Source organism: Alexandromys fortis, unplaced genomic scaffold (assembly GCF_014885135.2).
Source record: "Alexandromys fortis isolate MF-2015 unplaced genomic scaffold, M_Fortis_MF-2015_v1.1 scaffold_26, whole genome shotgun sequence".
NCBI lineage: Eukaryota > Metazoa > Chordata > Mammalia > Rodentia > Cricetidae > Alexandromys > Alexandromys fortis.
In genome coordinates, this window is record NW_026067894.1 from 16265086 (window position 1) to 16279099 (window position 14014).

Genomic DNA, 14014 nt, shown 5'->3' on the forward strand with positions numbered 1-14014 from the left:
TTTTCATTTTTCTACATGTTGATATCCAGTTATGCCAGCACCACTTGTTAAATATGCTTTCTTTTTTCCATTTGATATTTTTTGCTTTCTTGTCAAAGATCAGGTATTCTAAGATGTGTGGATTGATATACGGGTCTTCTATTCAGTTCCATTGGTCCTCCTGTCTGTTCTTATGCCAGTACCAGGCTGTTTTCAGTACTATAGTTCTGTAGTAGTTTGAAGTCAGGGATTGTGATGCCTCCAGAGGTTCTTTTATTGTACAGGATTGTTTTGGCTATCCTGGGTTTTTTGCTTTTCTAAATGAAGTTGAGTACCATTCTTTTGAGGTCTTTGAAGAATTTTTCTGGGATTTTGTTGGGCATTGCATTGAATCTGTAGATTACTTTTGGTAAGATTGCCGTTTTTATTATGTTAATTCTGCCTACCCAAGAGCATGGGAGATCTTTCTACTTTCTGGTGTCTTCTTCAATTTATTTCTTCAAAGATTTAAAGTTCTTGTCATACAAGTCTTCCACTTATTTGGAGTTACTCCGAGATATTTTATGCTATTTGTGGCTATTGTGAAGGGTGTTGATTCTCTGATTTCTTCCCCAGCCCCTTTATCATCTGTGTACAGAAGGGCTACTGACTTTTTTGAGTTAATCTTGTATCCTGCTACATTGCTGAAGGTGTTTATGAGTTTTAGAAGTTCCTTGGTAGAATTTTTGGACATAAATAGTCCATTTTGGGGGAATGTGAGCATAGTTTTCCAGGCTACTTCCTGCTGGTTGGGGTCGCTGATAATCTTATGGGGACCTAAAGAAAATTTAGAATTATGATCAAGTCCTGACTGGAGTATCCTGTGAGTCTTGATCATCTCAGGAAGAACATCTTGAATCTGTTCTGGATGTAGAACTCAGACATCTGGGCCATCTGGTCCTACCAGAGATTTCTCAGGTGGTTTTTCTTGATCAAATCTAATTATTCTTTTTTTTAATATTTATTTATTTATTTATTATGTATACAATATTCTGTCTGCATGTATGCCTGCAGGCCAGAAGAGGGCACCAGACCCCATTACAGATGGTTGTGAGCCACCATGTGGTTGCTGGGAATTGAACTCAGGACCTTTGGAAGAGCAGGCAATGCTCTTAACCTCTGAGCCATCTCTCCAGCCCCCAAACCTGATTATTCTTAACTCAAAATGAATCCACAGCTGGGCGATGGTGGCGCACGCCTTTAATCCCAGCATTTGGGAGGCAGAGGCAGGCGGATCTCTGTGAGTTCTAGACCAACCTGGTCTACAGAGCTAGTTCCAGGACAGGCTCCAAAGCTACAGAGAAACCCTGTCTCGAAAATACCAAAAAAAAAAAAAATTAATCCACAGCCTCTCATTTCTTGTGAAAACAAAAGCAAAACCTCTTCTCCAAAGTAACATACCTTTTGACTTCTATTTTGAAGTCAAAGTATTCTCAAAATACCTATCTTGGATTAATTCAGCAGTATTTATAAAGAAATATCTTCTAGCAGCTGTTGTTCCTTCCTCAGCATTCAAACAATTTAAAGAGCATAATAATACACAATCCAGATTCTCTGTGTATTTTTCATCTTTATGTGGCTTTATTTTAACCTCTTTTTCCTTTATTTTTACTTTTACTTTTTGGGACCGGTTTTTCTGTATATCTTTGGCTGTCCTGGAACTCCTTCTGTAGACCAGGCTGTCTTTAAACTGACAAGAGATCCACCTGCCTCTGCCTCCCAAGTGCTGGGATTAAAGGTATGTGCTACCACATCTTGAACTCACAGAGGTCTATCTACCTCTGCCTCCCAAGTGTTGGGGTTAAAGGTGTATGCTACCACACCTTGAACTCACAGAGATCTGTGAAGTTTTATTAATTTATTTGGAGTTTTGTTTTTTGTTGGTTTTTGTTTTTGAGACAGGATCTCAAAAACACTATGTAGTTCTGATAGTCCTGGAACTCACAGAGATCCATCTGCCTCTGCCTCTCAAGTGCTGGAAGTAAAGGCATGAGCAACCACTGCCCAGTTTATTTTTATGCATATGGGTGTTTAGCCTGTATGCGTGTCTGCACCACAAGCATGCAATTCCTAAAGAGGTCTGAAGAAGCTATCAGATCCCCTGGGACTGGAGTGTAGGTCCATATTTCTATATAGTGTGGAAGCCAGGTGCTAAAGCCATAGGCCCCATCTGAGGTAGTGAAGTAGCCCTGCAGACAGTCTCTGCCTAACAAAGGGTCAGGATGTTGTTGCTCCTTTCTTTGTAATTTGGAGGATGCCTTATAGAGATGCTGATCCAAGCCTACGTGACAGCTACCATACACAGCAGACAGGTAGATGCAGACGTGACAAAACGCCATTCACCTGGTTACCTAGGAGACAGGTCTGGTGTATTTTCCCACTCAATTTATGTGTTGGTATAAAAGATGTTTGGAGAATAAATGCGTGGAGATCTTCAGGAGAGAAGAACCCTGAAATGCCCTTCTGTGATGACCGTGTAATCTGCATCTGATTATTCCTTGCAGCTCTGTACCAGTTCAGTTAGGGAAAATAGTTATCTATGTTGGGGCCCATGGGCTCTAACAATGGAGTAACAGTTGTGAGCTGCCATGTCAGTGCTGGGGATCAAGGTCTTCTAGAAGAGCAACCGGTGCTGAGCCATCATCTCCCATCAACCCCTGTAACACGAATGGGAGTTGCTTGTTGTTGGGGTTTTTGTCCCGCCCGGTACCCCACAACTGTTTAGCCCCAAAGAAAATCACATATAGGTCTCCATAAATTATAAGCTGATTGGCCCATTAGCTTTAGCCTCTCACTGGCTCTCACATCTTGATTAACCCATTTTTCTGATCTATATTAGCCATGTGGCTCAGTACCTTATTCAGTGGGGCAGATCACATCCTGCTGCTTCGGTGGTCTAGGCAGGAGTGGGAGGAATCAACTTCCTCCGTCCCAGAATTCTCCTGTTCTCATTGCATCATTTCTGCTTCCTGTCTGGTTTTCCCGCCTATACTTCCTGCCTGGCCAATCAGTGTTTATTTAAAACATGATTGACAGAATACAAACAATTCTCCTGCACCAAACCCCTCCCCCAACTTACTAACTAAGTCCCAATTTGAGGTACCCATATACTTATGGGTATGGGGTCATCCAATGGAACGTGACCAATCTACCAGGGACCACACCTTAAATAAAACCGATTCTTTCCCACAGAAGTCATCCACTGTTAATAGCTCTTAAGCTCGTGATGGGGGCTTGTGAGCCTCTTGCTCTTCCAGGTTGGAATGCTGACTGGCCTGATCTATGCCAGTCTTTTGTAGGCAGCCACAGCTGCTGGACTCACAGATACAGCAGTCCTCTCATGTCCAGAGGCAATATCAGTCCTCCCTGACCTCTTGCTCTTCCAGTCCGAAATGGTCCCTGAGCCTTTGGGTGGTGGGTGGTGGCACAGAGGGCTAGTTTGTGGCTCAGCATCCTTAGTTTCAAAAAATATACCTTTTTTTTTCAGGCTTATTTTATGACTGTTTTGTCTGCATGTGCATCTGTACACCATGTACATACCTTGTACCTGTGGAAACCAGACAGGCCACCTGATCCCCCTGGAACTGGAGTGACAGTTGTGAGCCAACATGTGGGTGTTGTGAATCAAACCCATGTGCCCTGCAAGCATAGCAAATGCTCTTCACTGCTCAACCATCTACTTTTGTTTTGTTTTGTTTTTCGAGACAGGGTTTCTCTGTGGCTTTGGAGCCTGTCCTGGAACTAGCTCACGCAGAGACCAGGCTGGCATTGAATTCACAGAGATCCGCCTGCCTCTGCCTCCAGAGTGCTGGGATTAAAGGTGTGCACCACCACCACCACCCTGCTAGCCATCTACTTCTTAACAGAATGGATTACATGGATTTTCAAATGTTGTAGCAGCCATGAATGTCAGGAATAAAATTTTTGGCCATCTTGTTAATTATTTTTGCATATTGTTGAATTCAATGGACACCTCCCTATATTTTCTCTAATTTCTTGGATTTGCTCATTTTAAAATGTATTTTTTATCACTTGTTTGAGTGATTGGCATGCCGGGACACAGGTGGGGAGGTCAGAGGATAATCTGCAGGAGTCAGTTTGCTCCTCCCATCACCTGGGTTCTGGGGATTGACCTCAGTTCATCGGGCTTCACACCAAGCGCATCACCTGCTAAACTGTGTTCCCTAACCTCCTTGCTAACATTTTATCGATTTCTGCATCTAAGTTCATAAGTGATACTGACTTGTGGAGCTCTTGTTATTTTGAAGGTTTATTAATTTTTGCGTGTATATGTGTTTTGCCTCTACGTCTGCACACATGCTTGCAGAGCCCCTGGAGATCAGAGGAGGGCATCGAATCCCCTGGAACCGGAGTTAACAGAGGTTTTGATTTTATACAAAGTTTGATTCCCAGAATCAAGAAAGAAAACCAAAAACCCTACAAAGAAATCTTTAATAAATAAATAATTTTAAAAAAAACCCTACAAATTGGGGCTTGGAGAGATGGCTCAGTAGTTAAAGAACACTGGCTGATCTTCCAGAGGATCCTGGTTCAGTTCTCAGTACCCACATGAGAAAATTTTCTTTTTTTTTTATATTTATTAATTATGTATACAATATTCTGTGTGTATGCCTGCAGGCCAGAAGAAGGCACCAGACTCCATTACAGATGGTTGTGAGCCACCATGTGGTTGCTGGGAATTGAACTCAGGACCTTTGGAAGAGCAGGCAATGCTCTTAACCTCTGAGCCATCTCTCCAGACCCCTCAAAATTTTCTTTAACTCCAGTTACAGGGGACCTGTCTCCCTCTTCCCCAGATACAAGAGATGTAGACACATGCAGGCGAAACACCCATACACACAAATTAATTTAATTAAGAAGAATGGGGTATACTTGGGAGGCCGAGACAGGCGGGTCTCTGTGAGCTGGAGGCCAGCCTGGTCTACAGAGCGAGTTCCAGGACAGCCAGAGCTGTTACACACAGAAACCCTGTGTCAAACAAACAAACAAGAAGGTGGTCTATGGAGCTGGAGAAATGGCTCAGCAGTAAGTATGCTTGTGGTTCTTGCAGAGGGCCTGAGTTGATTCCTGGCACCCACATGGTGGCTCATAATTATTTATAACTCCATTTCCGGTGTATCTGGTCCCATGTACCAGGTATACACAGGGTGCACAGCCAAGCATGTAGGCAAGAGGCCCCCACACACAAGCCCAGAGGCAAAAGATAAGACAGGAAAATTTAAGAAAAGCTGGCAAGAAACAAGCCACACTAAGGCTGGGCATTCATAACTAAGAATAAACCTGTATGTGCGATTTATTTGGGGACTGGGTGGTGGGCCCCTCAAAAAGCCAGAAGAGTAAAACAAACCATTATGACTACAGGCATGAGTCACCACTTCTGGTTACTGGGCCCTCTTTACTCAAAGATGTGGGCAAAGTGGTTATCTTCCAGTGTTTATCAAGAAGGCAAATCCCCAAACTATCACTGGACACAGAGGGAGGCCTTGGAGTAGGATGGTAGATTATTTTGTAGAATCCCAGACAGAAAACCTTGTCTGGATTAAGAATAAAGTCCATCAAAATATAATCGGCTTTCTGGACACAGTAGGGAATGTGCTGGTCTCTTCTGAATGCACATTCCTGAGCTGCCCCGACTGCACTAGCCAGCATTCAGCCCTTCGGACAAGTGAGACAATGACTCCAGAAAGAAAAGACAGGCTATTTATCAGCGTCCTAAATTTTAACCCCAAGAAGCAGCCCAGGCTGAGTGCCCTCATCACCACCAGAGGAGGAAAGGGTCCTGATGAAGGGCCATCTACACAAACCTTCCAACAGTTCAAAAGAACATGGTGAATCCATTGCTAAAGTGATTCCTCCTTGCTAACGAGGCAAGGTTCTGTCCTCGGCCCACACCTACCCCACAGACGGACCACTTTTACCTCAAAACACTGATACAAAGAATCCTTTGGAGCAAACACCTATGAACAAAAGTCCTTTATGCTAGGAAAGTATTACCCTCTAAAATGGGGCTATATTTACAAATTTTATTTTTTTATCTCAAAAATACATATAAATGAAAAGCTGTTCTCCAAATGTGACAGGCCTTTGCCTATCATGTGGTATTATCTCTATCACAAATACTGTCATATGAAAATCAGCACACAGCTCCGAAACACACCATGTACAGGCACACATACTGTAAGTCATGAACTCCTTTCTACTTACACAGAGTGCAGGTGGGAATTTCAGAAGCTGGGCTGCCCTTGCTTTCCAACCTCGGGAAGTAAATACAAACCCATGTCAAAGATGGAACCGAGATGTGGAAGCTACACAAGCTCCTTTAGACACACACACACACACACCACAGCAAGGCCCTGCTACAAAGTCAACATTGGGGTGTTTCTCAAAGAGAGGAAAGAGATAACATTTGAATAAAAATGCAAAGCTGAAGAAGAACAGATGATCTAAACGGTTACACTGCTGAGCAGTGGTGGCGCCCACCTCAGCTTTAATGCTGGCAGAGGCAGGCAGATCTCTGGGAGTTCCTAGTTCCAGGACAGCTAGGGCTGTTACAGAGAAACCCTGCCTCAAAAAATGGTTACGTCTGTTTCCTGTCATATGACGTTTAGATCATCTGTTCTTTTTCTTCAGCTTTGCATTTTTATTCAAATGTTATCTCTTTCCTCTCTTTGAGAAACACCCCAACGTTGACTTTGTAGCAGGGCCTTGCTGTGGCCTTGGGTCTTGTGTGTGTGTGTGTGTGTGTGTGTGTGTGTGTCTAAAGGAGCTTGTGTAGCTTCCACATCTCGGTTCCATCTTTGACATGGGTTTGTACCCTCTCAGGACGCAGCTGCACAACCTAGTGCAGGATAGACACCAGCACCCGATGGTAGAAGCCATGACCTCCTACATAGTCATGTCTATACAGGCGTCGCAAAGTGTCTGTTTAGCTTAGACAGTCAATAATGAGGTCATGTGGTAAACTGTCACTTCCAAAAAACGAAGCGCAAAATCAACCTCTATGACTCAAGAGCTGATCCAGGTCAAAGCTTTGGTATATGCTGGAGGTTGTTTTGGTGACAACCAAAGCTTACTAAGATTCTCTGCTCTAGGATTTGTCCCCAAAACAAAACCCCTCGTCCACAAAGCTCAATGACATATAAATAAGAAACTGTACAAAGAGAACAAACAAGCCACGATCCCCTTTCCAAGGGCTTGGTTTCCTGTGCAGCGGTTCTGAAGGCACCCACTACAGCCACACACTTTGACCAAAACTCGACATGCTGTAATTGGTGAGACTGTTCTGAAAACAAGCGCCCACAGGCAGGCAGCTGCTGTGCCAAGTTCAACAAAATACGAGGTGAGAGTTCTCATACTGCAACACAAGCTGGGCAGCAACAGAGGAGACTTAAGGCAAGAAGAGTCGCTGGAGAGTCAAGCCCACGGCCTCCAGCAGGAACAGTTTCTAATAGTGGGGATGCTTCTCAGTTGCTAGCTGTCAGACACCATTTCCTCCTCCTCGTCATCCTCATCTTCCTTCCTGTCTAGTTCAGAGGTGTCTGAAGACTCATGGAGCAAGACATATTCTCTGCTACTGAACCCAAATTTAAGGACATCTTTTTCTTTCAGTTCGTAGTATCTCTGTGGCTCAATACGCTTGTTGTTCAAGAAGGTTCCATTGCCTGAGCCGAGGTCAATGATGTAGGGTTTCACCCTCCGACCAACTGTGCCATCAGCACGCGTGTACTCCACAAGCCTAGAAGAGACCAGGGAGAGAAGCCTGTGAGCCCTGTTCTGCCAGAGACCACCTACTCTGAAGCTCGCTGCTACAGATCTAGATGTTACTGCCTTGGATTGAACATGGATCAAATGCAAACTATAGGAGGTCACGGGGAAGTACTGCCTGGTTAAGGGAATTGGGAGCAGTTTACATATACCCAAGAGAAAAGGTAGAGGGCTGGGAGTGGTAGGTGGGGGTGGAGGGCCACGAAAAATTCCAATGTAGAACTCAAGACTTCTTGTTATGGCTACACACATACTCCCGATGCTGTACATCTATTTTAGCACCAGCCCAAATGAGGAAAAAACACTAGAATGAGAACTTGAGAGTCAGGGGCTAGATATGAGACAGAGTTCTGCTCTGAAGGTCATTTGTACCATCAGCTGACTGTGCTGAGCTACAGTTTTCTCAGCTGTCAAATGAGGATGCTAACCCTGGTCCTGTTTTCCCCACGGGAGTGTCGAGGAACAGATGGTAAGAGTCTATGATCTAAGCAGCAGATTCAGCCAGCGTATACCTGGCATTCTGACTCTGGCTTCCACTTCTATTTGGTCCTCATGACAGCCCTAGGGGCATATGGAAATAGGTCCAGAGTGGGGCAGGACCTTCTAAATTTTTTTTCTTTTCTTTTTGAGAAGCGATGTTGGTACATAGGCCATGCTTAGAGGGTACACCAGTCTTTTCTGCTTGGCCTCCAGAGACCTGGGATTAGGATTACAGGCCTGCATTTTCACAACAGTAGAGCCTAATATCTGGGTTTCTGATAACAAGTTCAAGACTCTCATATAAATGTTAAGAGATTACTCAAGGGCTGCTAGACTTTCAGCCCAGCTCATTAGATACAAGAGCAACGGGCTCTTCTGCACCCTCACACAGACAGCCATAGGCATCCCCAGTGAGACACTCCCCCCAGCTCCCTCTCCAGTTCTCCCCTGGTCTACCTACCGGTACTGGAAGACTGCATGCTGCTTGGAGCAGGAGGGATGGTCGATGGGAATGTCGGCGATGCGGCGATGTCGCCCCAGAAGGTAAGCACTCTGTCGATGGATGTACATGACTGGAAGTACCTCATCATTTTTAAAGGGGTAGAGACGCCACCGTTTTTTGGGGATCCGGGCTTCTGGGGGCTCACTGTACTTAATAACCACACCCCGGAAGGTATTGGTGTCCTCAAGAAGTGCCCCAGAAAGTTCAAAGCTTGGTTTTTCTTTGACAGGCACCTCTTTGCTACTGTTACCAGCAGGGCGAGGGATCACCTCCTGAGCCTCACTGCCAGCACCTTCATTCTGCTGGCGATGCTCCCGGCGCCTGGCATTATGAAAGTCCCTCTCTTCTTCCTGGGCCTGCAGAATCTGGCTGTCTCGGTCCCGACACTGCCCACTGACAGGCCTCTCACCAAAGCTCCTCCTTTGGCGGGAATGGCCCCGGTGTCGGTCTCGCTCACTGTTACGAGTTCTCCTTTGTTCCTGTTCTGATGGCTCCCGGTGCTGCCGATCCTCTCGTCCTCTCCGTGGATGGTCCTCGCGTTCCTGAAATTAAGATGCATTCAGTAAAGGAAAGGATGGCTTCTATTCTATGAATAAGCTGCCAGGGCTGGGGAGATGTCTTAGCAGTAAGAGCACTAACTGCTGTTCAAAAGAACCCAGGTTCAGTTCTTAACACCCACATAGTTGTTCGCAACCATCTGTTGCAAGGGAATCCAATGCCCTCTTGTGACAAGCGTGGGCACTGCATCTCTATGATGCACAGACATCCATGCAGGGAAAACGTCCACACACATAAAATACTTAAATCTCGCAAAAAACAACATATTGGTGACCTGGGTGCTGGAATTCAGAACAAAGTCTTATTCCCACAAGGCTATCTGTGGTAATTCTGTTCCCCTGGCGGGCCATTAAGACTCTATAGTCCATGCTGCTCCTCAAATACAGGTCTGATAGCCCAAGTCCACATTCAGAGCCCTCAAAACAAGAGGCTGAAACAGAGGGGAGGAGAATATTCCCTTCAGTCATCTGCAGGCAAACTCACAGAGCAACATGTGTAGAAAACAGCACAGAGTAGCCAGGTAGTGGTGGTGGTGAACACCATTAATCCCAGCATCACTGCAAGGCCAGCCTAGTCTACAGAGTGAGTTCTAGGACAGCCAAGGCTACCTGAAACCTGCCCCCCACCAAAAATGGAATTAAAGAAAGAAAACAGAATAGTCACATTTAAGCTACGTAAAGGAAAAAGTCAACTTTCTCATAAGCCACAAGGGAAATTGAAATAATTTCAAAAGCTCCAACTTCAACAACTACAAGGATTATTCAGACATCTAGGGATAAACCTAAAAAACATGAACGCCTCAAGAAACCTACAAGAAAGTATTACTTGGTAGTTTCCAAACTTCTGACAAAATGGAAACACATACTAAAAATCAGTCTGGCAGAAACCACAATACATATCACACACCAGTAGATCAATGAGAGCCTGGTAGTGGCGCAGGCTTTTGAACCCAGCACTCAGAAGGCAGAGGCAGGCAGGCCTCTGTGAGGCCAGCCTGGTCTACAGAGTTCTAGCAGGTTATTACACAAAAGGCTATTACACAAAGAAACCCTGTCTCGAAAAAACAATGACAGAAACAGACCAGTGAGAAATCAATCAGTAAGGCAACCAGTCCACAGGCTGGTATCAACAGCAGTCTCCAGAAGCTAATACTTAGTAACCCCCTATCTCACTAGGAACCAGAATATCAATGCAAAAAATAAATAAAAATTTTCTCAGATTAGCAAAACTAAAAAGGTCAGGAATTGCTACTATCAAGAGAAGGAACTGGGGTGGTATAGTGTGAATAAAAACCTATCTCCACAGTGGGCGAGGGTGGGGATCAAGTGTCTAGGCCTAGCCAGGTGGTATGGCTCTTGGCTTTATCCCAGTACTCAGGAGGCAGAGATAGACGGATCTCTGTGAGTTTGAGGTCAGCCTAGTCTACAGAGTGAGTTCCAGCACAGTCAAGACTACACAAAGAAACCATCTCGAAAAGCCAGAGTTCTCGGTCTGCCTATGCTACCTACCAAACAAGTTTCAGGCCAATCTGGGTCTAATTAGCAGGAGATCAACTGTTTCAACTACAAAGATGTGAAATCATGTAATTTTTGTCTTTTTCCCTTGGTTTATTAAGCAAGTCATCAGGGTTCAAACATCCTGTAACATGTGTCAGGATTTTCTTCCTTTTAAGGCTGAGTAATAATCCATTAATATAAAAACAAACATAATGGTAACGGGACTAGGATTCAGACAAGGCAAGCACTCCTAAACTTTAGCCCCAGTCCTTAATTGTGAGACGGTGTCTCTACTAAGCTCTTAGCCAGTCTTGAACTTGTGATCCTCCTGTCTCTGTGTAGGGTTACATGCACACACCACCACACTTACATCAAGCAAGACATTACTAGAAAACCTGGAAGATACTCAGCAGTTAAAAGCACTTTTTGCTCTCCAGAGGACTTGGGTCAGTTCCCAGCACCCTCATGGTGTCTTACAGCCATCCTTAAGTTCTAGGGAATCTGGTACTCTTCCGGACTGTGGGCACCAGACATATACACGGTGTACATACATACGTGCAGGCAGACATAAAAACATGCAAAAAAATTATTTTTAACCACACACACATTCAAGACTGTTCTAACATTTACAGAGATGCAGACAAAAAAAAAAGCTAATTTTTTTGTTTTGTTTTGTTTTTCAAGACAGGGTTTCTCTGTAGCTTTGGAGTCTGTCCTGGAACTAGCTCTTGTGGACCAGGCTGGCCTCGAACTCACAGAGATCCGCCTGTCTCTGCTTCCTGAGTGCTGGGATTAAAGGCGTGTGCCACTACTGCCTGGCTCAGAACAGCTAATTTTTGAAAGAATAAAGTAGAAGAAATCAGGACACTTGGTTTCAAGATTTATATTACTTAAGTGTGGTAATTGAGATAGCATGGTATTGGCAGAATCACAGACATATGCCTGACGGATTTTCAATGTGCAGTAAAATAACAGTGTCCTTTTAAAGAATGTATTGGAGCATGCGGGTAGTCACAGGTCAAACCTGGCCCATCTGCACTGGTTTAAACAGTGCCATGAACAATGTCTGTCCATCCAGGAAATGAGAGATAGAGAAGCAGCCGGGAGAAGGATAAAGGTGGAAAGGAATGGGACTAAAGAGCAGTCTGAAGCATCCCACAGCAGTGAGCCGTCAGTATCCTGACTGTGATACTGCCCACCGTCGTGTGAGAAGTTACCATTGGGAGAAACGGAAATGTATTTCTGACAAAGGGTTATCAGAATCAAACCAATCATCCTCCAAATTTAAATATCCGTGTAAAACAACCGCAAACACACAGCCAGTTTTTAGAAGAGTCCACTGCCAGGACAAGGACACACGAAGGTGCAGACCCTCGTCAGCAACGGCTCTAGATGCGAACTTCCTATCAAGGGCACCTGCCCCCTCACTCACCTGCTTCACTTTAACCATGGTGTAGTGGGGACTCCGGCTTCTCTTAGTCCGTGGAGACTTGCTTCTTCTCCCTGAGGACTTGTTTTTCTTTTTGGCTGGGGACCTTTTCAGAGAATGGTACACAGGATTTTACCTCAATGTCCCTTCCCCCAAAGAAATCAGCTTCAAGTATCAGGCTCACCCGCTAGACACCACACGTTTGTGAACCCGGTAGTGGAAATCAGGCCTTGGCTCTCCTGCTCACTTGGAGCAAACACAGGTACACGACTTCCTGCTGAGGCCTGCTCACTTCCATAACCTAATTCTTGAAGCCCAAAGCCTCAAACACCTTTCTTTCTCCAGTCTGTCATCCTACTAATTGACACCACTATCCAGGAAGTCAATCTTTTATAGGGATAAGCCCTCCCCCTTGGGGGCGGGCTGCCCTCGGGCTTACGTTTACTGATAAATTGCTCCTGGTACTCCGCTGGAACCTCTGGTTTTGTCATTAAACTTGTTCAAATACCTATTATCATTGGTCTTCATTAATCCAACCGCCACAGATGGCTGCCCAACGTGAGGCTAACTGAATCCACAAAAAGCCTGAGAAAGCTTGGGAAAGAATGGAGTGAAGCATGTTTTCTTGGTAGCAGAAATTTCTTGGGTCTGCTCCGCTTGCTACAGGCAAGCAAGCGCTCTCATCTAAGAGAGGCTTCCTGACTCAGCTTCAGCTGCAAAACCCTGCAGCTCATTAAGAGGTCCTGCCACAAAACAATTAAATGGTGTTGACAAAAAGCTGAAGGCATGCTTTTCCATTTTCAGCCGTAGCAGAAAAAAAAAATTGTGCTGTTTTAAAATGCTGGCTTTCTGGGCCGTCCTGCCAGGACAAACTCTGACTGAGGCAAGAGGGCCGACTACCGAGAGAGGACTTGACTGTTGTCTGTTGTAGCTCACTTGCTGGCAGGGACCTTGAAACGCCATAGAATTGTGGCTATAAACATGGCTACAGCCTGTATCTCTGCCATGAGGCTGGAAAGCTAAGGAATGGACTGGATCTACCTGGCAAAGCCACAGCCTTAATCCTACTCATATTGCTCAGTAAATTAAAGACTCATGTGTTCAGAAAAAGAGAGATATATAGTAAAGAGAGATTCAAAGACAAAGAAAATTTTAAATGATTTACAGTGTGTTGAAAATAATATGCAGACTAAAAGTTAAAATTCTTAAAGTAAAAAAAAAGTAAGAAAAAGAGAAGTTGTGAGTGGTAGTACACGCCTTTAATCCCAAGGCTTGGGAGGCAGAGGGAGATTGACCTCTGTGACTTCAAGGTGTGGTAGTAGCAAACGCCTTTAATCCCAATGCCTGGGAGGCAGAGACAGAAGGATCTCTGAGAGTTCAAGGACAGCCTGGTCTACAGAGTTATTCCAGGTCAAAGAGATACAGAGAATATAAAATAAAAGTAAAAATAAATGAAATAGAGGTTAAAATAAAGCATACAAAGATGGAAAATACACAGAGAATCTTGATACTGTATACTATTATGCTCTCTTTGAATTGTTTGAATGCTGAGGAAGAAGCAACAGATGCTAAAAGATATTTGTTTATAAATGCTGCTGAACTAATCCATCGTAGAGATTTTGATGCCTTGACTTTGAAATTTGGATCTAAGGACATGATACTTTGGAAAGGAGTTTCCTATTTTGTTTTCACAGAGGATGAGACCCTGTTCATTTCTTCTATTCAGATATGGTATGATGGACCACG

At 44.4% G+C, this 14014-nt stretch overlaps 1 protein-coding gene across 1 annotated transcript in view; it reads right to left on the reverse strand.

Annotated features, from left to right (window-relative positions):
• Positions 1 to 4391: 4391 nt before the first annotated feature.
• Snip1 (Smad nuclear interacting protein 1) overlaps positions 4392 to 14014 on the reverse strand; it is an 11937-nt gene continuing 2314 nt past the window's right edge. Inside the window, exons 2-4 of the mRNA XM_050155208.1 lie at positions 12272 to 12374; positions 8744 to 9327; positions 4392 to 7774 (exon numbers count right to left, since the gene is read on the reverse strand). Of these exons, the coding sequence (XP_050011165.1) occupies positions 7510 to 7774; positions 8744 to 9327; positions 12272 to 12374 (952 nt within the window). The 3' untranslated portion in view covers positions 4392 to 7509. The remainder of the gene's footprint in view (positions 7775 to 8743; positions 9328 to 12271; positions 12375 to 14014) is intronic.